We start from the raw sequence: 25470 nt of genomic DNA, 5'->3' as shown, positions 1-25470 counted from the left end.
GCCATGGTTGCATACATAAATAATTTTTTTTGCTCCATTGAGATTTTATTAATTTTTGCTAATTTACTGGGAGTTAAATACCAACACTACATCATTTTCATAGAATTTTCTTTCAACATATAACACGCTGTGAATTTTAACTTTCTGCGTACCATTTTTTTTTTTTTTTTTTTAGGATTTCATTTACGTAACCCCAACCCCGATCCAGGCAGCTCGTGCTGGGAATCTCGTCTACGCCATGTTGCTGTACCGACGGAAACTCACTCGGGAAGAGATCAAACCGGTAAGTGAGATCAAAGTATATGATGGGATGGGAGGGCACAGCCAGTAGGTAGTGTGAACTCCCTCTCCCTAAATGGGGAACTGGAAGTCAGATTGAGAAGTAGGACGACTGGGGCTGCTGTCAACTTGTTGGGATGTGTGTGTGTGTGTGTGTGTGTGTGTGTGTGTGTTTGTGTGTGTAGGATAGAAGCATAGCAGATGCCTAGCTGGCTAGTGTAGCTGTATAAACCCAGACTACACCCAGACCTTTGAAGCACTCTTCTAGCACTGCAACAGTCATAGCCTCCTCCAAAGAATCTTGGGAACTGTAGTTTTTAAAGGGTGCTAAGAGTGGTTAGGAGAACCTCAACTAACTACAGTTCCCATGATGCTCTGGGGGAAGCTGTGGCCATTAAAGTGGTACAAGGGTGCTTTTATTGCTAGTGCGCTTTTTAAAACCACCCTTCCCCTGCATTAAATTGCACCTTACATTGCATTGCATTGCAATGGAATGGAATGCAATTAGCTCCTTCTCATTGTTTTCTCTTTCTGGACCAATGCTGGTCCGAGCTTGTGAAAGGAGCAAGCAGGATCAAAGACAAGAACTTGGGGTGTGGCAAAGTGTAGATATAGAATGTTTTGTTGGCTTTGTAAGATGGACTAAGGCTACTGGGCTGGCAAACACCAGTGTTGCTGGCTATGGCATAGCAACAGTTGCTCTTTATTTAATATTTTGCATCCCACCCGTTTTTCAAGGAGCTCAGGATGGGGATCCTGTGAGTTAAGCTGAGCTGAGAGACAGTGACTTGCAAAAGGCACTGGGCATACAGTCCGTATGGGGTACCCTTCCAGCTTAGGGGCTCTAATGCCATTCTGGGCAGCCTCCCAAGGGCCATATGTGATAGGTGGGCGGGGCCAGAAGCAAAAGTGGGCAGGACAACATATGCAAATTTTACCTTTGTGCACTAGACTTTGTTTCTGCACGCAGCACTCTCTATCCTTCGTCTGGACAAGCAAAAGGCATTAGAGTTGAAGGATGTGGTCTAACCAAGTCAAAACACTCAGGGGGGTGAAGCAGGGCCAGCAAGGAGTGTGGCCTGGGGAAAGTTCAGAGAGCGAGATAGTGTGTCCTGGAGGGCCACATTCAGCCCCTGGCCCTGTGCTTCCCCACCCCTGGGATAAAGGAATCCGTATTCCTACACCAGGCATAGGCAAACTCGTCCCTCCAGATGTTTTGGGACTACAACTCCCATCATCCCTAGCTAACAGGACCAGTGCTCAGGGATGATGGGAGTTGTAGTCCCCAAAAAACATATTGAGGGCTGAGTTTGCCTATGCCTGTCCTACAGCATTGCCTCACCATAGACCTAATAGCAACTTTGAGGTCTAATCTTGATTGGCAGCATGGTGGGGGGCAGGGGAGGACAAAACACCCTCCCTCCAACGCTCCTGATCTGGTGCAAAATGGAGCTCCGACAGCTGCCGAAAAGTAAAAACAAAACTTCAAGCGAAGCAGATTCCCTCCACCATGAGTGTTTTGCATTGACCCTTAAGTCCAGCCCTCTTCTCCACTGTGCTTTGGTCTTTTGGAAGCAGGCAGCACAGAAACAGGGCAGAGGGGCTACTTGGTGAGGGCAGGGCTGGAGATGACCGGCTTATACATGAACCCAAAGCTGCCAGTATTATGCCTGAGGTTTCCCACCTGGGTAGAGAGCAAGCTTTGCCCTAGGTGCTGTGTACAATGGTCTGCTTGCCAGTCATGCTACTAGAGCCAGTGTGGTGTAGTGGTTAAGAGCGGTAGACTCGTAATCTGGGGAACAGGGTTCACGTCTCCGCTTCTCCACATGCAGCTGCTGGGTGACTTTAGGCTAGTCACACTTCTCTGAAGTCTCTCAGCCCCACTCACCTCACAGAGTGTTTGTTGTAGGGGAGGAAGGGAAAGGAGATTGTTAGCTGCTTTGAGACTCCTCAGGGTAGTGATAAAGCGGGATATCAAATCCAAACTCCTCCTCCTAATCAAAGCTACACACATGCGAGGATGCATTTGCAGTTTCCTCTTTCTTATTATCTGGCCTGGAATTCCCACATGTTTTATAATTCCAGCCCTCCTTTTAAGAAATGTATTTACGTCTGGATTTTTAATTTTTTGTTAAGTTCCCCAACCAAGCTAGGTTCACTGAGTGTCTTAAAAATAACCGCAGATCTCTTCCATGTTTGGTTCCCTAACCCCTGCATCTAAACCTGAGCTTGCCTCCCATCTGAAAACAGAACATCACCCCAAATTCCTTCATCCCCCTCTGTGCGGCCCAATGGGAACGTCTCTTCAATACCACCCGGTTGCCTGGGGTGGGGAAGGGTAAGTGAATCAGGGAGTATTATGAAACACGCCACCCCCACACCCACTGTGGGGCCTTTTGCAGGGTGAGTCTGCTTCATGGTGTCTCTTGGTGGATTTTCTGACCTAATCCAGGTCCTAACACCTTTTTTCAACACTTGGTATTTCTGGGATTTCAGAACTTCTTACTGGATTTTGAAGTTCTTTGGTCTGGCCGTCTTTCTCTTGCTCCTTCTTACAGCAAGGATCTATTGCACCCTGTCTTGCCTGCAGCCTGTGGGTTACAAAATCAGGAATGCCACCCTGGAATTTGCAATCTGAGCTTTGCCTACCCAGTTCAGTTCCGTGTCGGAAGGACTTTCAATGTTGCTCAAAGCTGATGGTTGCCCTCCTTATTTTTCTTTCTTTCTTCCCCAAGTCATTTGGCTGGCGCATCTCCTCCTCAATCTCTCTCTTTCTCTCTCTTCGCTTCCCATGCCTCTCCAGCTGATGATTCAAGGCGGCCTTCCCATGTGCTCAGCTCAGTACGAACGCATGTTTAATACAACCCGTGTCCCAGGCATGGAGGGAGGTAGGATGCTCTCGCAACCCTTGCTTCCCTTCCCTGACATCATCACCCCAAAGTATCCACACTCATTGTTACCTGTGGTGCTGAGAAGCACTCACCTTTCCTATTTAACCCCCTCTGTAACCTTAACTGTTACAAGAAGGGATGCGGGTGGTGCTGTGGTCTAAACCACCGAGCCTCTTGGGCTTGCCGTTCAGAAGGTCAGCAGTTTGAATCCCCACGACGGGGTGAGCTCCCGTTGCTCTGGCCCAGCTCCTGCCAACCTAGCAGTTTGAAAGTAAATAAATAGGTACCACTGTGGCGGGAAGGTAAACAGTGTTTCTGTGCGCTCTGGCTTCCGTCACAGTGTTCCATTGCACCAGAAGTGATTTAGCCCCATAGTCGCCTTTGACTGGATGTAAGCATCCAGGGGTTCTTTACTTTACCTTTTACAAGGAGAAGGGAATTTAGTTAACCTCCCGGCAGGGGCATCCTGGGGATGGGAAAACAGATGCAGGGCAATGTCTTCCGTTGCCCACCTTCCGCCAAGCAGCAGAAGTGATTTCAAAGGGCAAGAATGTTCTACCTCTTTTAGGTTGCTCCGTCAGTAGAGCAGGAGACCCTTAATCTCAGGGTTGCGGGTTCGAGCCACACGTTGGGCAAAAATATTCCTGCATCGCAGGGGGTTGGACTAGATGACCCTTGCGGTCCTTTCCAACTCTACAATTCTATGGTTCTAAGTTGGGGAGAACTCTCCCAGGACTTTTGTGTAGGCAAAGTTGTAGAAGACAGAGTTGGTAGATGGGAGACCCGAGTCAGAATGGGTGGCACTGAAGCAGGTGGCATTAGAATAGATCACCGAGTGGAATTTTAGGGTGAAGGTGGAAGAATCTGGCCTGGGAATAGTCTGCCAACATTGGGTGCCAGGGTGGTGATTCTCTAATGCCGTCTAGAAACAGTAAAACGAAGATTAGCCAGATTAGGCTATGTTCTCCCTCGGCTGCCTAAGGCAGTAGGCCTCTCTGAATACCAGCCACTGGGAATTACAAGTGGGGAAAACACTGTTGCACTGGGGCCTGCCTTCTTCTGGGCTTCCCTTGGGCATCTGGTCAGCCATGGTGAGAGCAGATGGCTGGCCAGCAGTGGGCTATTGGCCTGACCCTGCAGGGCTCTTCTTATGCTGTTAATGTCCCTCGGCAAACAAGGCTGTAGCTGGTGCCTCCCAAAGCGTCTGTACCCTCTGAGAGCAAATGCTGGAGGCTAGGCCCAAGGTCTCTGTGCCCATCCTTAAAATCTGTAATATTCGTACACAGAACTGGCACACTGGCCCCCTACGTCCCACAGTGATTGCTTTGACTGTCCCCCAAAATTGGGACGGGGGACAAGCAGACAGATCGGCTCCTTATCTGCGGTTGTTATTTTACTAATTTATTAAATTTGCGTACCGCCCTTCATCAAGAGATCTCAGAATAAAATACAAGATCAAACCACAAGTAAATAATTAAACCGAAACAACAAAACAATCACCCTTGCCTCCTTTCCCACAGACACATTAAAAAGGGCTGTAGAATATTAATCAGCCAAGGGCCTGGTTGAAAAGGAACATTTTCGCCTGGTGCCTAAAAATACTGTTATTGTTATTGTTATTGTTATTATTAATGGGGGCAACCCACTTGAAGGAAGTGTACACCCAAGGAGGCTTTGGGGCCAGGCGGTGCTTTGCAGGAACTTGAATGGGAACAGTCTTTGGGAAGGGGGACGTACGATTTGTGATGGTTCAAAACCATTTTTTTGGATACAGGTGTTTTTAACACCCAGGTGGCTTCATTTGTGGCATTAAATCAAATGGGCAACCAGGATTTGCAAAGAGGAAACCAGGCACCAGCTTCAGCCTTGTCTTGATTGTATGGGGCATCCCACACCATCGCACCCTCACCTTAGAGTGCTCCTATACTACTTTAATAATATGGCTTCTCCACCCTCCCCCCAAGATATCCTGGGAACTGTGGCTGGTTAAGGGTGCTGAGAGGGGTCTCCCTAAGTGTATGGCATGGATGGTCCTCTGGGAATCTGATCTGAGGCTGCAGAACTCTCCTGATGTGATGCTCCTCGCTCCATAGACACCATCCAGCACTTGAGGGATAGCAAGCACATTGCAGTGTACCATGCTGGCCGCTTCTTCCGGGTCTGGCTATACCACAACGGGAGGCTGATGCGCCCACGCGAACTTCAGGCACAGTTTCAGCAGATCCTAGATGACCCCACGCCTCCTCTGCCTGGCGAGGAAAAACTCGGTGCCCTGACTGCAGCTGACAGGTGAGCCTAAACTCCCTTCACTTGACTTTGATCACACAAGACTTTGGTCAACCCAAGTGATTTGGGGTGGGTGGGAACTTGAGACATACTCAGCCTTCCCTGATATTCCTCTGCATTACCCTGTTAATAAGGGACGCGGGTGGCGCTGTGGGTTAAACCACAGAGCCTAGGACTTGACGATCAGAAGGTCGGCGGTTCGAATCCCCGCAACGGGGTGAGCTCCCGTTGCTCGGTCCCTGCTCCTGCCAACCTAGCAGTTCGAAAGCACATCAAAGTGCAAGTAGATAAATAGTTACCGCTCCGGCGGGAAGGTAAACCGTGCGCTGCTCTGGTTCGCCAGAAGCGGCTTAGTCATGTTGGCCACATGACCCGGAAGCTGTACACCAGCTCCCTCGGCCAATAAAGCGAGATGAGCGCCGCAACCCCACAGTCGATCACGACTGGACCTAATGGTCAGGGGTCCCTTTACTTTACCTTTACCCTGTTAATGTCTACAGTTAAAAGTGTTGTTGACCTATAAACAGCTCAGGACCACAATACGTCAAGGACCGTCTCTCCCCATATGAACCTACCTGGACCCTGAGATCAGCTTCTGAGGCCCTTCTTCGTGCGCCTCTTCCACAAGTGGAGTGTGGCAACACAAGAATGGGCCTTTTCTGTGGTGGCTCCATTTGTAGGATGCTCTGACCAGGGAGCCTCCCCTAGGCATCCGGCGAAAACTTTTCTCTTCAACCAGGAGTTTGGCTGATTAACATTCTATGACTTTTTAAGTGTTTTTAGGGGACGGGATTATTGGTTTGTTTTTGTTTTATTGTGTATTTTGTAGTCTCGTTTTCTATTTTTCTGTTGTGAAGGACGATAAACAAATGTTAATAATAATAATAATAATAATAATAATAATAATAATAATACAGTGGTACCTTGGGTTACATACACTTCAGGTTACAGACTCCGCTAACCCAGAAAAAGTGCTTCAGGTTAAGAACTTTGCTTCAGGATGAGAACAGAAATCGTGCTCCGGCGGCGTGGCAGCAGTGGGAGGCCCCATTAGCTAAAGTGGTGCTTCAGGTTAAGAACAGTTTCAGGTTAAGAACGGACATTCAGGGGGGGGCCACTAGGTGGCGCATCGGAAGATGGCTGACAATAACATCTCTCCGACCCATTAGAGGTAATTTGGAGGCTATGATGGGGGTAATTAGCCTCCTTAACCCCCCCAGGATTATGGGGGGGATGGCCCTTGCCTGCTGTGCCCTATACCACCCCCGAATTTGTGGGGGTGGGGGCACTAGGCACAAAGCCCTCCTGTGGGATTTTCGGCACTCCTCGACGCCGTCCCCGATTCGCGCCGCTGGTTGCAATGATCTTTAAAAGAAATAATTTGGACATGATTAATTGCACATACATCAAGGAAAAAGGGGAGTAAATACTGCTGACAGAAGAGATCTCTGATAACAAGACAACAATAAAATACGAGAAGAACGTCAAGATACGGTAATGACTGAGGGGGGAGGGGGGGAAAGACCTGCCTCTACCTTTTTACGTGATTTAACAAGAATCCCCCTCCCCTAATGAGTCAGAAATTAAGGACAAGCTGTGGATTTAAGGCTGTGTGGAGATAAACTTTCGATCCAAAGCAATGTTTCAAGATGAAGCTGGAAAGCTAAGAGTTTTGGAGTGACGCAGTCAGGAAAAAATGCCGTTCGCCATTTTGTGAGGCATTGTGGGAGCTCTTGGGTCTGGGAGGAGAAAGAGAGAAATAGAGTTGTTTACATATCGTGAATCAACTCCTCGGTGGGACTTAAGAGCGACAAATTCCAAAATTTACGATGGATAAAGTGATGTTATCTACGAAGGAGATATATGGAAACCATCTGGACTTAGTGGAGGAACGGGAAATCCACACAGGATTATTACACTTGCTATCGGCTTAAGGAGACTAACAGAAGAGATCGTAAAGGAAAAAGAGAAATTATACGAACAAGATATGATGTGGCAACACCAAGATAAGACTGGATAGAATTATGAACTTTGTTTGGACTGATTGGGACTGATTTGGACATTAACGCAGTAATAAGAAGATGATCTGAATTCCCCTTTGGATCTTGAAGTATGGGTTCCCCCAACAAAATTTAAAAATTTGGCTTTGTAATTCGGAATTTATATGATGTGATTTAATTTGATGTGATTGGCCAGTTAATAAAAATTATTTAAAAAAAAAAGAAAAAAAAGAACGGACATTCAGAACGAATTAAGTATTTAACCCGAGGTACCACTGTAAAATGAGACGTGGGTGGCGCTGTAGGTAAAACCTCAGTGCCTAGGACTTGCCGATCGTCAGGTCGGCGGTTCGAATCCCCGTGGCGGGGTGAGCTCCCGTTGCTCAGTCCCAGCGCCTGCCCACCTAGCAGTTCGAAAGCACCCCTAAGTGCAAGTAGATAAATAGGTACCGCTTTATAGCGGGAAGGTAAACGGCGTTTCCGTGTGCTGCGCTGGTGCTGGCTCGCCAGAGCAGCTTCGTCACGCTGGCCACGTGACCCGGAAGTGCCCGTACGGTCAGGGGTACCTTTACCTTTACCTTTACCTCTGTAATAATAATAATAATAATAATAATAATAATGAAGAAGAAGAAGAATGGGCACTTGTTGCCGAGATGTTTGAGTCCAATCAGGAATAAGGAAAAAACTTTTAACTACCCATATGTTTCCAAGCCAAACTTAGGGCCTTTATATTAATTTACAAATCCTGTAACATATTGGGTCCTGCATACATTCAGCTTGATCGTTGAGATCTCCTAGTGGAATACTGTTACTTTATTCATTGAGTTTAATGAAATGCTGCAGTCTTTGGGTAGGGGGAAAGAGAGGATGGAGATAGAGTGGTTTTTAGATTCCAGGTGACGGGCAATTATTTTCCGCCTGCTGCCATCAAGCCAGTCAGTTATCCACCCGAACTGGCAATCCCGTGACAGGCGAGACCTCCCCAAGTCATGGTTCCCTTAACTTTTTGCAGAGACCCCTGGGCCCGGGCCCGCCAAACCTACTTCCGGTCTGGGGTGAATGAGCAGTCACTGAGCATAGTGGAGAAAGCTGCCTTCTTCGTCACCCTGGACACCAGCGAGCAGGGGCTGCAGGGACCCAACCCAAGTCAGGCGCTGGATGCCTACTCAAAGTCCCTTTTGCACGGGCGCTGCTGCGACAGGTGGGTGCTCTCTGGGCTGCCTGAAATTGCATCACATTCTCATCTGTCTCCATCCTGCAAGTACTACCAAAAACTGTACCCCACTTCATAGGGCTTCATAGTGTCCCTGACCACACACACACACTCTTCATGCAAGAGGATTTTACTTTTTCTTTGGCAGGTTTTTGGCCCACTGGGTCAAATCGCCATCTCTCCACCGGCACCTTGAGTTAACAGAACTGGAGAGGGTTCTGATGTAAATGCTATAAGGCAGATTAGCTCTCCTTTTTGTTGGGATGGATTTGGAAGGTAGGGTAGGGTGTATTATTTATGAATTCTCCTTCCTCTTACTTGAGTACGTTTCGTGTCTAGTTTAGTAGAGTTAAAAAATATATACCATCCTTTGCCGGATACTTGTGACAAAGCTGTGTAGCTTTCTATAATTATCCAGGATGCCTTTGGCAGACTGGATTACCCCACTAAACCAAATAACAAGACAGAAGTCTGTAATGTAAAAATGTAAAAATAGTGTTTACTTCCATAAAGTTGCAGGCTTGATTCAAGCGGAAAATAGCAGTGAAACGAGTCAGGCAAAATATCTTTCTATGTTACAAAATACATGGTTTGGGTCAAAGATGGTGCCTCTCCTCAAGAGGGCACAGACTGTGCATCCTACCCCTACAGCTACATGACAAAAAAAGAGACTGTTCCTAAGATGGGAGGAAGTGGTAAGAATTATCTTCCTATTTTTACCCGTCCTGCCTGGGCAAACAGAGGCTATGACCTCACAGAGTGCCCTCTCTAGGAATGCACAAGGAACTCCATGTGTCCTAACCCTTTGCTCACCTAGCAAACGAATTTTCTATTTTGATTGGAGCATCACTTTCTCACTCTGTAGTCGTTTCTTTTGATTACTCCTCCTTGCTTTTACATGGAATGACTAGAGCATTCACGTGGTTCTTTCTCTGCTGTCCCCCCACCTTCAGAGAACCAGCCAGGGGTCCGTAAGGCTGGGTGTGTTGACTCATGCTGAGCCTCTCTTGGTTCCCTTTTCCCGGGAGACCTCACAGGCATATTTGGGTGGCAATGGCATCATGGCACGAAGAGTAAGGCTTGCAGGATGGCGTCCACCCTTTCACTCAAAGCCCGTTTTCCCCACAGGTGGTTTGACAAATCCTTCACGCTGATTGTTTACCGCAATGGGAAGTCCGGCATCAATGCAGAGCATTCGTGGGCTGACGCCCCCATTGTGGCACATCTCTGGGAGGTAAAAGCCCAACTTTGGGAGGGGTGGGGGGTGTGAAGGACTGAGAGCCAGGACTCCTGGATCTTCTGGAGGTGAGCTCTAAGGGGTGGGGGGCTTGGGGCAAGAGGTGCAGGGATGAAAAGCAAAATAGTTCTCACCTGGGCGCTCTTTTCCCCCCACCCCACAGTACACCATTGCCACAGATGCATTTACGCTGGGGTACGATGCTAACGGGAACTGCAAAGGGGACATGGATTCCAGCATCCCCCCGCCCCAGAAATTACAATGGGATATTCCACCAGAGGTGAGTGCAGAGAGGTATTGGGACAAGAAAAACTGAGGCAGGTGAGCTTGGCTGAGGAAGGACAACATGGATCCATGGGAGTAAAGGTAAAGCCAAAGGACCTCTGGATGGTTACATCCAGTCAAAGGCGACTATGGGGTTGCGGCGCTCATCTCACTTTCAGGCCGAGGGAGCCCGCGTTTGTCCACGGACAGCTTTCCGGGTCATGTGGCCAGCATGACTAAACCGCTTCTGGCACAACGGAACACCATGACAAAAACCAGAGGGCACAGAAATGCTGTTTACCTTCCCGCCACAGCGGTACCTATTTATCTACTTGCACTGGTGTGCTTTCAAACTGCTAGGCTGGCAGGAGCTGGGACAGAGCAATGGGAGCTCACCCCGTCGCAGGGATTCGAACCGCCGACCTTCTGATCGGCAAGCCCAAGAGGCTCAGTGGTTTAGACCACAGCACCACCCGCGTTGAGTAGCCTAAGCTCAGCTGAGGAAGTGCCAGAGGACACAGATGTGGTTATGAGCAGTGTGGGAGCTTGGAGATGCCCGAGAGAGATGGAGGTTTCTTCCTTCTGTTACTGTTGCGGTATGCTAAGGGTACATACAGACACGGCAGCCATCTCCATCTTTTCTGTTGAGGTGAGCATGGCTTTCACCCATCTTTACTGTTTCTGAGGTTTTTGCTGCAGGACTGGCTGCAGATAGTAGTCCCTGGCTGGCGGCCAGTTCTGTACAATGTGAGCTGGCTGATGACAGCTGTATTCCCTTTTCCCCTCCACCCAGAGCATTTTTCAGTGTTTCATTGGCAGATCGTGCTTTTAAAATGAAAAAGTGTCACTGTAACAATCGTGCATTTATCCATTCACTGGAAGACTGGGGATGGACAACGCTTGTCCTTCTCTTCAAAAAGATGGGGGAAAGCAGGTCCTGGAAAATCAGCAGCTGTCATCCTTGATGTTGAAACTGGGCAAACATCTAGAGGAGATGATTAAGCAGTCAGTTTGTGAGCGTTTAGAAAAGAACGCGTTGATTATTAGGAGCCTGCTTTAGTTTACGGATAACAAATCATTCAAAATTAATCTTATCTCTTTTTTTGATATTTGCTAATTTGGTAGATCGTGGGAATGCTGTGGACACAGTATACCTTGATTCCAGGAAGACATTTCACAAGGTCTTGTTGCAAGACGGTAACATGGGCTAAGTTAGATTGGGTGGATCCACATCTGGCTGAACAACCACAGCCAATGTATTTAAAATACAGTCGTACATTGGATCCTGAATGCCGCAAACCCGGAAGTGAGTGTTTGCGAATGTTCTTTGGAACCCAAACGTCCAATGAAACTTCCGATTGGCTGCAGGAGCTTCCTGTAGCCAATCAGAGGCCGCGCCTTGATTTCCAAACGTTTTGGAAGTCGAGCGGACTTCTGCTTCCGAGGTAAAGGTAAAGGGACCCCTGACCATTAGGTCAAGTCATGATCTCCACTCTGGGGTTGCAGCGTTCATCACACTTTACTGGTCAAGGAAGCCGGCGTACAGCTTCCGGGTCATGTGGCCAGCATGACTAAGCTGCTTTTGGCGAACCAGAGCAGCGCACGGAAACGCTGTTTACCTTCCCGCCGGAGTGGTACCTGTTTATCTACTTGCACTTTGATGTGCTTTCAAACTGCTAGGTTGGCAGGAGCAGGGACCAAGCAACGGGAGCTCACCCCGTTACGGGGATTCGAACCGCCGACCTTCTGAACAGCAAGTCCTAGGCTCTGTGGTTTAACCCACAGCGCCACCCGCTTCCGAGGTACCACTGTACAATAAAACAGTTTCAAAATGCATTAAAACTGGTCCAAAAAACCAAGAGTAGCCAACCAAAATCACAAAAAATATATAAGGTGCGTGCTGAAAATGCACATCTCAAGCGTCAAAGGTAAAAAATGCTGCAAAGAGAGCAACTCCATCTGGAATTGTGTTGAGCACCATCTCACCTGGCAGGTGAGCCCTGACCGTTGGTTACTGCTTCCCCTACTGTCTGCTCTGTGTCCTCATTGCCTCCTGTTGTTCCCCTTTTGTCCACAGTGCCAACAGGTAATCCTGCAGTCCTTGTCCGTGGCCTTGGCCCTGGCTAATGACATAGACTTCAACGCCTTCCCCTTCAAGGAATTTGGAAAAGGCCTCATCAAGAAGTGCCGCACCAGCCCAGACAGCTTCATCCAGCTCTGCCTTCAGCTCGCACATTTTCGGGTATGTCGCTTGGCGAGATGAAGGTACAGGGAGGCAGGCAGGCAAGCAAGCAGGCAGAGTCCCTAGGCTTGGCTGGCCCCCAAAGTGTCACAACCACCAGCCAAATGCACCGGAGCCAAAGCCTCTTCTCCCCAAGCCAGACTGGCTGGTAGCTCTGGTGAGATTTTTTTCCCCATCAGTAGGAACCAGCCGGAGCTGTTTATTACCGTATTTTTCACTCTATAGGACGCACTTTTCCCCCTCCAAAAATTAAGGGGAAATGTGTGTGCGTCCTATGGAGCGAATGCAGACTCCTTGGCTTCAGCGATAGCAACGCGAAGCCTCCAAAGCGCAGAGGGAGCACTCCCTCCGCATTCTGGAGGCTTCGCGTTGCTTTCACTGAAGCCGGGAGAGCAAGACTCCTGGCTTCAGCAGAGAGGGAGCGCTGCGCAGCGCCCCTTCAGCCAAGCGGGAGGAGAAATGGAAGGGGCTCCGTTTCTCCTGCCGCTTCGCTGAAGGGGCACTGAGCAGAGAGGGGGAGAATTTTTTTTTCTTGTTCTCCCCCTCTAAAACAAGGTGCGTCCTATGGTCAGGTGCGTCCTATAGCGCGAAAAATACAGTACTTTTAAAAGCTTTCATAGAATCATAGAATTGTAGAGTTGGAAGGGACTCCAAGGGTCATCTAGTCCAACCCTCTGCAATGCAGCGATCTCCACTAGATCAGACATTACATCCAACCTCTGCTTAAAAACCTCCAGCGAAGGAGAGTATGTTAAGTATAAAAAAGGATCCCTGGATGGTTTAAGTCCAGTCAAAGGCGACTATGGGGTGCGGCGCTCAGTATAATTAATGTTTAATTGCACACCAAAATGGAAAATGCCCATATGTGTATTGCTAAGGGTTTGACACTGGAAAATTTCATTGAGGTATACTAAAGTTAGGAAGAGCTCTCTAAGCTCCTAGATGGATTGACAATTAACTGTTGATGTTCTCTGCTCTTTCACGTGGTGTTTGACTTTAGATCACGTGAGTAAGGTATTTAGCTGCAAATCACCATTTTGAAGGGCCTTTTGTTCCCAATCACAGTGGGACAAAGATGTTCAAAGGAGTCTTTCCAGGAGAGAGAAACAGCTCCAGGCTAATGGAGGCTATAGAGATTTTAGGTCTGTTTGGAGTAATCTAATATCACTAAGGTGAACCTATAGTCTGACAAGCCTATGTCTTATGGAACTATTTGGATGTGTCATTATCTGTTTCTGTACCTATTTTGAAGAAAATTCTGTAAAGCTTCAAAATCATATTTATGTGCCTGGGCAATTTTTATTCCAAGAGGAATCTTTTTATGCATCCATTTGCTTCAAGCCGTACAGTATTAATATCTGCAATAGAGTACACCACCTCTCTTGGTTCTGTTGTGATTGTATGGATGGGATAACTTGAGTTCTGTGATTTTGTGATGACAACTCAGCTTCTCCAGGCCTAGCAGGGCTGTTGTTCTGTGCTCACAATTTATGGCAGCTGCATTATAGCTTAAGGTAAAGGTAAAGGTACTCCTGACCATTAGGTCCAGTCGTGACCGACTCTGGGGTTGCGGCGCTCATCTCACTTTATTGGCCGAGGGAGCCGGCATACAGCTTCCGGGTCATGTGGCCAGCATGACTAAGCCGCTTCTGGCGAACCAAAGCAGTGCACAGAAATGCTGTTTACCTTCCCGCCGGAGCGGTACCTATTTATCTACTTGCACTTTGACATGCTTTCGAACTGCTAGGTTGGCAGGAGCAGGGACCGAGCAACGGAAGCTCACCCTGTCGCGGGGTTTCGAAGCGCCAACCTTCTGATCGGCAAGTCTTAGGCTCTGTGGTTTAACCCACAGCGTCACCCGCGTCCCTTGCATTATAGCTTAGCTATAGATTAAATCTTTTCCCATCTCACTCCACCCACAGATCCAGAGGCAAGCCTGTCCCCTATACTCAGCCAAGCATTCCTCTCTCTCTATTTTTAGGACAAGCAAAAGTTCTGCCTCACCTACGAGGCATCCATGACCCGACTCTTCCGGGAGGGCCGCACAGAAACAGTCCGTTCCTGCACCATTGAGTCATGCAACTTTGTCAAGGCCATGATGGATCCTACCCAGAACGTAAGTCTTGAAATGCAGCCTTTGCCAGAGGAATCAGATCCAAAATTTTGTGTACGTTAAGAATAATCCAGCCTTCTGGAATGAAATCAGCAAAATGGTCAGATTTGCATAAATGAGCCACGCTTTAATGTTTTCAGTACAGTGGTACCTTGGGTTACATACGCTTCAGGTTACAGACTCCGCTAACCCAGAAATAGTACCTCGGGTTAAGAACTTTGCTTCAGGATGAGAACAGAAATCGTGCTCCAGCGGCACGGCAGCAGCAGGGGGCCCCACTAGCTAAAGTGGTGCTTCAGGTTAAGAACAGTTTCAGGTTAAGAATGGACCTCTGGAACGAATTAAGTACTTAACCCGAGGTACTACTGTACTCAGTTTCTACTCCTTGCCTCTTTTTTTTTTTCCTTGCAAAATTTTCGATTTTATATTTTAAAGTTTGGGATCAGGGATTGACATAGGAGACCATAGCATGAGGATTAGGAACTGCTCTTCCATACACGCAGTGCCACTTCAGATGCCGTCTATCTTCTAAGTGCCAATTCTAGTTCAACAAGGACTAGAAATTTGATACTAAGTGGGAGGCAGCTGTTCTTAGGAGTTAGGCCAATACCACCAGATTAGATGCTCTGCTGGATGTTGTGACTTTCGCCATCCAGATTCCCAGTGTCCTTACTACCAAATAGATGCATGGGACCCTGATAGGGAAAAAGGAGCAGTGTGTGCTTACACCATAGACACCTGGTGAGCCCCTCTGGGGAAGGCATTTCACAATTGGGGTGCCACCACGGACAAGGCCCTGTCCCCAGTAGCCACCCATTTTCCCCTCGCCTGGGGAGGGGTCAGCGGAGAAGAGCCTCTTGTGGGTTGGCCACATGGGGAGAGGTGATTCTTCAGGTGATTGGAAAGGAGGAATCAGCAGAGGCTAGAAAATGTGGAAGGTGCAACATAAGCTTTTCTCAGCATCTTCATCTGCTGTTCATACCCAGGATGGCACAAGGTTACGTCTGTTGCGCGTGGCAGCTGAGAAGCACCAGAACCTTTACCGGCATGCCATGACAGGTGCCGGCATTGACAGGCATCTCTTCTGTCTGTATGTCGTCTCCAAATATCTCGGCCTAGACTCCCCCTTTCTGCGCGAGGTAAGTGTTGTTGAGTCAGGGGTGTGTGTGTGTGTGTGTGTGTGTGTGTGTGTGTGTGTGGTGCTAGGGTAAAGGTAAAGGGACCCCTGACCATTAGGTCCAGTCGTGACCAACTCTGGGGTTGTGGCGCTCATCTCGCTTTATTGGCTGAGGGAGATGGCGTACAGCTTCTGGGTCATGTGGCCAGCATGACTAAGCCGCTTCTGGCGAACCAGAGCAGCACACGGAAACGCTGTTTACCTTCCCGCTGGAGCGGTACCTATTTATCTACTTGCACTTTGACGTGCTTTCGGACTGCTAGGTTGGCAGGAGCAGGGACCGAGCAACGGGAGCTCACCCTGTCACGGGGATTCAAACCGCCGGCCTTCTGATCAGCAAGTCCTAGGCTCTGTGGTTTAACCCACAGCGCCACCCGCGTCCCAGTGTGCTAGGGTACATGTATGTAAAAGTAAGGCTAGGGAATGTGGGCGTGGTCAGCGATGTTTTTATTCCCAGGGTATATTTTGAACCAATCAGGATTGTTAAAGTCCCCACCTGACACGTTCTTGCCCAGTCGAAGAAAAGCAAGAAATTGGCTTCACTGTGCTGTTGATTGGAATTACCTTGTTTGTTTTTAACAAAAAATACTACCTTTACTGAGGTTTTTTTGCTTGCTCTGGTTCCTTTTCCCAGGAGTTTTAAAACATGCCATGGCTGCTTTATCCAGAGGTGTTACCAGACACGTATCTGCCTTGGTCATTTTTTGTTAGTCATCCACATTGATATTTTGCATTTTGGTCTTCAATCAGTGTTGAATTTCACTGCCAACACAAGCTGTGAATCGTGCATGCTCGAATTTGTTGTCTGGGTGGGTCATGGCATACTTGGAACGCTAGCGAGTCTGCTTATTTTTCCACTTTCCATGGGGCACCCAGCAATTTGGGGACATGTTGACTCATACAGCTGACTGGTTCAAATTTCAGTCTTCCAGAGAGTTTGGGAACCCCTTGCTAGGATGTGAAGAACCACAGAGAATCCGAAGCAGAGATTTGCCAGTGTGGTGCTTGCTGGCACACACGACTGGTCGCAGATACCTTTTTCTGGTGCTTGCAGGGTCGCATTTCCCTGTTGGATTTAGGCTTGAAAGAAGCATTTTGTAGTAGTCAGTAGAGCAGGATGCAGTGGTGGTGGAGACCCATGGCAGCTTCTACATTTTGCAAATGTGCCTGTGAGCAGAAAAAGGTTTGACAACCCCAGATCTAGAGTCAGGTGAAGGATAGGTAAAGATAAAGGGACCCCTGACCATTAGGTCCCACGTGGCCGACTCTGAAGTTGCGGTGCTCATCTTGTTTTATTGGCCGAGGGAGCCGGCGTATAGCTTCCAGGTCATGTGGCTTCCAGCATGACTAAGCCACTTCTGGCGAACCAGAGCAGCGCACGGAAACGCCGTTTACCTTCCCGCCGGAGGGGTACCTACTTATCTACTTGCACTTTGACGTGCTTTCAAACTGCTAGGTTGGGAGGAGCAGGGACCGAGCAACAGGAGCTCACCCCGTCGCAGGGATTCGAACCGCCGACCTTCTGAACAGCAAGTCCTAGGCTCTGTGGTTTAACCCACAGCACCACCCGCGTCTCTCAGGTGAAGGATAGGCAGGTGCAAAAAGGGTTGGAAACACAAATCTTCACCCTGAAGGCGTAACTTATTTGTTGAAGCAGCAGCTAGGCAAAACCAGGTGTTATCTGGGTAACGGTGTGGTCCAACCCATTAGCTGAGACGGAAGAAAATGCAGTGGTAGGGCTTACGATAGGCGAGCGACAGGGAGGACTGTTTTGTGAACCTGTCCTCATCCACGGATTCTCCCCTAGAAATCCTCCTCACCATAAGTCAGTTCCACCCTACACCCTGGCCAGGCATGTTTCAGAAGTTTACCAAAGTTTTTTTTAAAAAGAAGGATCTATGGGAGTGGCATTTGCTGGGATGCACTAGAAGCAGGGGAAGATTTAATCCAACACTCGTCTCACCAGTTTCCCCATGTCAGCAGCTTCTGTGCAAGAGTCGCCGCTAATGGTGCATGTCAGGTCAGGCTTGCTGCGTGTGCAGAACTGGGACTGTTTCTGAGCAATGTGCACACGTCTCAGAGAGGTGCGGCCTTCCCTCACCTAGGCGGCAGCAGGAGCCTGTTGCCCCAGTGAAGGGAATAGGCGAGATCCTCACCATTGGTTCCTGCTAGGGTCGTCTTCCCCTGAAATGTTGAGGGCTAGAACCTTGCTTATCGAAAACAAAATCTGGAAAGCTGGTGGTCGCAGGCATCCAGGTGTGCTGACATCCCGATCCTACAGCTCACAGGGTGAGTGGTGTAAAAAGCAAGCCCTATGGTGAGGAAACTGGGTGATGGCCAGTAGGTTCCAGGAACCCTCTTTTTGGGGGGTGATCAGTGAGTTTGTTGGGTCCTGAGTGAGCACCCAGTGGGGGGGGTGGGGCTCCTGGGCGAGAGCCAGGAGCCTGAGAAGTGCTAAGTGGGGACATGTATCAGAAGAGGAAACTTTATGTACATATCTATTTATCAGTCATTTGCATTGACGGTTTAATTGTGCGCCTTTGCTGCTGCTGTTTTTTTAGCTTGGACTTAGCTTGGAGATAACTTTAAGCAGTACAGTCATACCTAAGGTTACAGGCGTTTCAGGCTGCGTTTTTTCGGGTTACGAACCAGCCAAAACCCGGAAGGTTATTTCCAGGTTTCGGCGGTCGCGTATGCGCAGAAGCGCTAAATCACAACCCACGCGGGTGCAGACGCGCTGCTGTGGGTTGCGAACATGCATCCCGCACGGATCACGTTCTCAACCCGAGCGTCCACTGTATAGGCAGGGTCTTGATAAATAAAAATAAATAGTGTTGCTGATACAGTGGTGCCCCGCAAGACGAACGCCTCGCAAGATGGAAAACCACTAGACGAAAGGGTTTTCCGTTTTGGAGGCGCTTCGCAAAACGAATTTCCCTATGGGCTTGCTTCGCAAGACGAAAATGTCTTGCGAGTTCCTGCGGGGTTTTTTCCCTTCCCCCCCTTTTCCTAAGCCGCTAAGCCACTTATCAGCTGATCCGCTAAAAGCCGCTAAACCGCTAATAGCGCTAATCCGCTAAGCTGTCAATGGGCTTGCTTCGCAAGACGAAAAAACCGCTATACGAAGAGCCTCACGGAACGGATTAATTTCGTCTTGCAAGGCACCACTGTACCAGCAATGCATAAGAGGACCAGTTTGGGCTGAGAAGTCACAGGCCCTTTTGAAAGATACTGTTTTGAGGGGAGAGGTTCTGTGGGGAGCAGCAAGGGTGGGGTGGGGGAGAGGGTACCCATTGTGGCAGAACCCCTCACCCATTTGATCCTCGGCCCCTTTCTCCCCTCTGCCAGGTGCTGTCTGAGCCATGGCGACTCTCCACCAGCCAGACTCCCATTCAGCAGATGGAGCTCTTTGACCTCCAGAACCACCCAGACTACGTTTCTTTTGGGGGAGGATTTGGACCGGTGAGTAGACTGTCTCGCCAGAGTGGTGCATGCTCTGGTTATCTTAGACTACTGTAATGCACTCTACGTGGGGCTACCTTTGAAGGTGACCCAGAAACTACAATTAATCCAGAATGCAGCAGCTAGACTGGTGACTGGGAGTGGCTGGCGAGCCCACATAACACCCTCTTGAAAGACCTACATTGGCTCCCAGTACATTTCCGGGCACAATTCAAAGTGTTGGTGCTGACCTTTAAAGCCCTAAATGGCCTTGGCCCAGTATACCTGAAGGAGCACCTTCACCCCCATTGTTCAGCCCAGACACTGAGGTCCAGCTCCGAGGGCCTTCTGGTAGTTCCCTCTCTGTGAAAAATGAGGTTACAAGGAACCAGGCAGAGGGCCTTCTCGGTAGTGGCACCCGCCCTGTGGTACGCCCTCCCACCAGATGTCAAGGAAACAAAGAACTATCTGACTTTTAGAAGACACCTGAAGGCAGTCCTGTTTAGGGAAGTTTTTAATGTTTGATGTTTTATCATGCTTGTAATATTATGTTGGGAGCTGCCCAGAGTGGCTGGGGAAACTCAGATAGGGGGTATAAATAAATAATAATAATTGTTGTTGTTCTTGTTGTTGTTGTTGTTATTTATTAAGGTCAGGCCTCCAGGGTTCTCTGGGGGGTATGGTGGAAAGTGGTGTCCGAGTGACTTAGAGCTGGCGGTCTGAGAGCCAGCACTCTCTTGCATCCTCTAGGAACACTGCTCTGTCGGATGTGGGAGAGGACAGAGGTCTAAGATCTGAGTTTCTTTCTCAGGCTGTTTTTCCCCTTTCTCTCCACCCCTGGGCAGGTCGATGACGACGGTTATGGTGTGTCATACGTCATCGTGGGCGAAGATCTCATAAACTTCCACGTGTCATGCAAATTCTCCAGCAAGGAGACGGTAAGTGTGTGCCAGGAGGGGCACATAAGCCATGCTGGGATGTTAGGGTGCCTCAATGGATGGTTAGCAGGGCTTGGTAGGCAGTGAGCTTCTTACAAGCTGCCTGTATCGTCTGTCGGGAGGCACTGGCTCAGGGAATATTTTGTCACAGACTGGTTGGCTGTGGAGCAATGGTGCGAGGAACCAGCTAGGGAACCACCAAGGGAAGATGGCTCAGAGTTTGGGGAGTGGTAGTGGGACAGCAATGAGTGGTCAGAGGGAGAAGAGGGAGCAGATTGGGAGGAGGAGGAGTCAGAAGCTGAAGGGGTGACAGGGCTTAGTGAGAAGGGAGAGTCTGTGGCAGAGAGAAGCCAGAAGCAGACGGAGAGTGGGATGAGGGAGGCCAAGAGGCAGAGATGAGTCAGGCTGGTGAAGAGTCATGGATATCTCCTCCCTTGGTGTCCCAGGAACAGGAGAGGCATGAAGTGAGAGTAGCAAAGGTAGGCACACAGATGCAGTCTCAGAATGCTTGGGGGGGGGGAAACCCTTGAGAGGAGGAGACTTAGGCAGCCGTGGAAGTGGCAGAGAGAAGTCCAGAATCAGAAGACAAAGCTGAAGCAGGAGCGGAATTCAGCAAATAGCTTCCCTCCCCTTCAGTCTCCCAGAACCAGTAGAGGCATGAAAAGGGCGGAGGAGTTGGCTTCACATGGGCAGTATCTCAGATTGCATGGGGGAAACCCTGAAGAGGAGGGGACTTGGGCAGCTGTGGGAAGGCTTCCATCTCTGCAACTACTTCATGGGGGCAAGACATATCAAAGAGGAGTTGCTGCGCTCATTAGGCCTAATACTCCTGTTTTTGCTAATGAAGAGTTAACTCCAACTTGCTCAGTGCGGTTAACTGCTGCCTCGCTCCTGTCTTGATTTCTTCCTCAGCTTAGATTGCTTAGTAACTCTTGAGGATTCCCTTGGTTTTTCCCACTGCTTACTTGCTTGAGCCATCTGGAGGGATAACTGGGGCAACGTGCTCTCCTTTTTCGGAGCAAGAAACTTTCCACACCAGATTTTCCATTTTTTTTTAAGTAAGCTCAGGCTTTGAAATATTTTAGGCTTGTCGAGTTCCCCAATCTCACCTCCCCTGCTTCTTTCTCCAGGACGCACACCGGTTTGGACTTAACATCCGGAAGGCCATGGTGGACGTCTTGGCCCTTTTCCAACTGGACAAAAACTCCCCCGCTGGCCGTGGCCAGTGACTGAATAAACGCCAGCGGGATTTACACAGCCAGCTCCCCAGACACACTTTGGAGTGTGTGTGTGTTTTCTGTCCTCTGATCCGCAGGAACATTTTGAAGCGAGGGATGAAGAGGGGCCGGGCCTGCCTGAGGATTCCCACAAGCACAATGGACGGGCACGCCCCTCTTCCGTTCTCGGATTTGGGAGATTTGGACCCTGTGCCGGATGCCACGTAGGCAAACGACCCTCTCCCTCTGCTCAGCATCTCCCTGCTTTTGGGTTGGTAGAAGTCTAAAACGGGTTGCGGCTGGTAGCAAAATCTTGCTTCTTCTAGGGCACATGTGTGGTTGGAGGACCGTGGTTCACTTAGAACAGAAGAGTTTGGCTCTTGGGGAATCTTAAGTGCTCCCATTGCAGCCATCGCAGGGCGTTTTAAAAGCAGCAGTTCCCCTTCCTCTTCTTCTCTCCAGCAGCTAAGAAGTTCTTTTCCTTGCCCGCTCCAACCACTTCCACCCACAGCAGCTGGGCTGCGTCCCCTTTCTAGCACTTCCCATTCAAAGGATTCCATCCCTGTTTCTGCCGCTGACCCTCTGTTCCTGAGGCACTGCGGATGGGGTGATGGGTGATATTTAGAGGGGAACCCCTTCTCCAGGATCCAGGAATCCCCACAAAGTTGGTGCGGGGAGGGAAAGTTGGTCTTAATTTATTGCAGGGTTTTGTACGCCTCTGGGGAAATTTGAGTTGCAAGGAACGGCAGAAGAACAACGGGTGGGTCTTTTTTGTCTTGTTTTGCTAGCGTCACAGACCTGAATAAAACCACAGGGTGGGAGATCTTACAAAACGGAATCACGTGTGGCCTTTTGTCAACTGGGAGGTGATGGCCGGTGCCGGTTGTCAGCTGCGGCTGGGGGGTGGCGTTAACCGAGAGGAGGGACAGAGCAGCCCAAGCTCTGGGGAGGCAGTATGTTGCCCCATTTAGCATTTTCTGCTTCCAGGAAGCGTGTGGCAGAATGTGGCAGCTTGCAGCTTCTGTCGCAAGAGAACGCTGCTCGCCATTCCGTTCCGTTTTGCAATTCAGGCTTAGTTTGAAGCCAAAGGCCTGTTTTCAATGCAAGGTCTGGATGTTGCAATATGTGAAATGGAATGTTAGTGCCTAAGATAAGGGAGGATGGGGTGAGGAAGTGAGGGTCCTGTTCCTTTTATTACAGTAGGAGAGCGTAAGATGGAGGGCTGTGATTCAGTGAGAAGAGTTTGAGGTTCTATTACGTTACTTTAAGCAGCTATGACTTCCCCACATAGAATCCTTGAAACTGTAGTTTAAGGGTGCTGAGAGTTGTTAACGAAGACCCCAACGCTCCTCAAAGAGCTGCAATTCCCAGAGTGCTTTTACAATCAATCTCTCTTCCCAGGGAGCTCTGAGAAGTGTATCTCTCCAAGTACAGGGGTCTCCTAACAACACTCAGCACTCTTAGCAAACTACAGTTCCTAGGACTCTTTGTGGGGAAGCCATGGACTAATTAAAGTGGTGTGTGCTTTATATACTGTATTTTTTGCTCTATAAGACACACCAGACCATAAGACACACCTAGTTTTTGGAGGAGGAAAGCAAGAAAAAAAATATTCTGACTCTCAGAAGCCAGAACAGCAAGAGGGATTGCTGTGCAGAGAAAGCAGCAATCCCTCTTCCTGTTCTGGCTTCTGGGATAGCTGTGCAGCCTGCATTCGCTCCATAAGACACACACACATTTCCCCTTACTTTTTAGGATGGAAAAAGTGAGTCTTATAGAGCAAATAATACGGTACCTCCGATGCTGCCTAAATCTTGGGAATTCTGGGTTCTTGTAGGCTGCCATCACTGGCAGTGAAGGATATTTAGAAGCAGTGTTTGCCTTTGTGCAATTACAGCACAAAGCAGGTTGAAAGTATGAGCATGTTGGGTGTTTGGAACTAGACACAGCTGCTTTGTATGTGCCCAAATGCCCAGATTTACAATCCGTTGCAGCTGCCAGGAGAAGTGCTTGCACTGGACCTCACCACACTGCCTCGCCTTCTGAGAACGCAAGTTCGTAGCAAAACACATCCTTCAGGTCTCTCAACGTCCACATGAAACTCTACTTGGTTCACATGTGCCAAGCCAGCTTTCGAAAAGGTGGTCTGCTGCCTTCATAGGAGGCAATGGTGGGGAAAGCCATTCCTGCAGAGGGAATGTGACAGTTCTCATGCGTGTGTGACAGTTCTCATGTTTGCTTGACAGCTCAGGTGCAGAGCTGGGTCTCTTTGCGAGGTATCTCAAGCAAAGGAAAACAGGTCCATGTTTCGACTCCTTCCCCAGACACTGTGAATGGAGCAAACTGTATACTGTGCGAAATTCAGAGGCCCAAACTGCATATTGCGAGAAAGATGGCAATTGCAGGCTGTGCTCTTTTTCGAAGAGGAAAAGCCACTCTCAGTGGGAGCAAATTAGACAGGGAGAAGCAATGAGTGTTAAGTTATTCACCACTCCACATTTGCCTTCAACTGGACCCCCTGGCAGTGTTTAAAATGCATGCTCCCTGTGTTGGAAAATGAGGCACAGGGCAAAAGCTGCTGGGGATTTGGAGCAGGGCAGCAGCAAGCAGAGGAAGACAGAAGCATGCAACCCTCACCTGCAGCTTCTCTTATCTTGCTCCATGCATCTACACCTCCCCACAACTTCCCTTGCTATTCTTCCATTCCCTTGCCTCCCGCCTCCCATCCTCCTGCATTGAACTGTGGTCTGCTGGAATAAAAATGTATGCACCCAGCACATAGGGCCAGATTCAACTAACCCCATCCCAATGGTGCCACGGGGCATCCGCCACCCTGCTACCCTTGTGTCTCCCCCAAATTCATGCTGGGGGGGGGGGAGAACCCCCAGAAAGCCAGCAGGAGGGAAAGATGGGAGAGCACTCTGTCTTGGAAAGTGGAAATGCTTATGCTTGACAGCAAATGATCGAATCATAAAGACGCACTGAATTCCACCCGTAAATTCTACAGCCAGTTCCTCGGCTGGCTCCCTCCAGACTCGGCTGTGGAGCAAATACAAAAGAGGTCCCCTCTCTGGTTCCTCCCCTGGAGCCGCTCCCTGGCTTCCAAACAGACGAGGTAGACAGCTTTTAAGTCACAGCCATCTCTCTTTTATTGGGGGTCACGATTTAATTCGGAAGGGCAGGAGTTCCGCTTGGCGAGGCTTACAGAGGAAGTGGTGGAGGCCGCTGGGGACTGGGGCCCTCCCTCCTGGGAGACCAGGGACAGCTGCGAGTGGAGGGAACTCAGCTTGTTCTGGAGGTAATCCAGGGCAGTGGCTTTATCCCTGCAAGAAAGGAGAAGGAGAAGCATTTGAGATGGTTGCTTAGGGTTATAGACCCACAACCTGCCATTCTGTGTGTGTCCCCTGCCACCGGATCCCGGCTGATAGGCAGCCTTACTAACCAGCACCCCGTCATGAGCTGTTTGGGTCCCTCCTGCCCCATCCTTTGAGCCTGTCATTTAACCGCAACCATGCATGAGTTTTGCTGTGCACTGGTGCAGGGAGCCTGAACTCTCCCGCTCAGCCCTTCCCTTAGCTGAGCAGCGAAACAAACCGCAGAGTGGCTGGCTTTTACCATCACATCCGAACCGGCACTTGCGGCTTGCTTTTATTTCTAAACAAACCACAACCCGAAGTCGAGGTTTGCTTTTCAGTATCCCAGCGGTGGTTTCTTTGGCGAGAACGAACCACAAGCGCTGACTCAGGCGGCCACTCTGTGGTTTGGCTTTCCCAAGTCAGCTGATGGGAAGAGCAGAGTGGGAGAGAGAGCGTCCCACACATTGAAAGCACTCGACCCCAAGGAATCCTGGGAACTGTAGCTGCAAACAGTGCTGAGAACCGTCACCCTGTGAGGAGTAAACAACAGCTTCCAGGATTCTGTGCGAGCATCTGCATGCTTTAAATTTTGAGTGGGTGTAACCTATGTGGAAAGCTAAGCATTATCCTAAACAACCACCACCCAAGTTAGGTTTAGCTGCATGCAGATTTAATTTACCATTAAGTAAAACTCATTTGGTTAGTCGGTTAAAATGTCTTCAATCAGCTGATAGCCCTAATTCATGCATTTACCCTTGGATGGTGATGATGATGATGATGATGATGATTAATACCCCATCTATCTGGCTGTGTTTC

The 25470-nt window shown here is 49.1% G+C and overlaps 2 protein-coding genes across 15 annotated transcripts in view; one reads left to right on the top strand and one right to left on the bottom strand.

Annotated features, from left to right (window-relative positions):
• CPT1C (carnitine palmitoyltransferase 1C) overlaps window positions 1–22131 on the top strand; it is a 55207-nt gene extending 33076 nt beyond the window's left edge. For 4 of the 6 annotated variants that reach the window (XM_079949489.1, XM_079949490.1, XM_079949487.1 and 1 more), the window contains 12 exons: window positions 176–283; window positions 2530–2617; window positions 5264–5459; window positions 8469–8657; window positions 9798–9903; window positions 10070–10186; window positions 12248–12412; window positions 14394–14528; window positions 15512–15664; window positions 19051–19164; window positions 19989–20081; window positions 21212–22131. In XM_079949489.1, coding sequence (XP_079805615.1) covers window positions 176–283; window positions 2530–2617; window positions 5264–5459; window positions 8469–8657; window positions 9798–9903; window positions 10070–10186; window positions 12248–12412; window positions 14394–14528; window positions 15512–15664; window positions 19051–19164; window positions 19989–20081; window positions 21212–21310 — 1563 coding nt within the window. In that variant the 3' untranslated portion in view covers window positions 21311–22131. Of the gene's footprint in view, window positions 1–175; window positions 284–2529; window positions 2618–3082; window positions 3168–5263; window positions 5460–8468; window positions 8658–9797; window positions 9904–10069; window positions 10187–12247; window positions 12413–14393; window positions 14529–15511; window positions 15716–16087; window positions 16830–19050; window positions 19165–19988; window positions 20082–21211 lie in introns of those variants that run through there. The other 2 variants (XM_079949491.1, XM_079949492.1) reach the window with 2 other exon arrangements.
• Window positions 22132–24422: 2291 nt separating this feature from the next.
• The window catches only part of TSKS (testis specific serine kinase substrate), a 28590-nt gene continuing 27542 nt past the window's right edge, over window positions 24423–25470 (bottom strand). For all 9 annotated transcript variants that reach the window (XM_079949616.1, XM_079949609.1, XM_079949613.1 and 6 more), the window contains one exon: window positions 24423–24621. Coding sequence is in view for 8 of the 9 variants with exons in the window: in XM_079949609.1 (XP_079805735.1) it covers window positions 24447–24621 (175 nt within the window). In the remaining variant the exon portion in view is untranslated. The remainder of the gene's footprint in view (window positions 24622–25470) is intronic.

The sequence above is a fragment of the Podarcis cretensis genome, assembly GCF_951804945.1.
Source record: "Podarcis cretensis genome assembly, chromosome: 13".
Classification (NCBI taxonomy): domain Eukaryota; kingdom Metazoa; phylum Chordata; class Lepidosauria; order Squamata; family Lacertidae; genus Podarcis; species Podarcis cretensis.
This window is presented reverse-complemented; position numbering and strand designations above follow the sequence as displayed.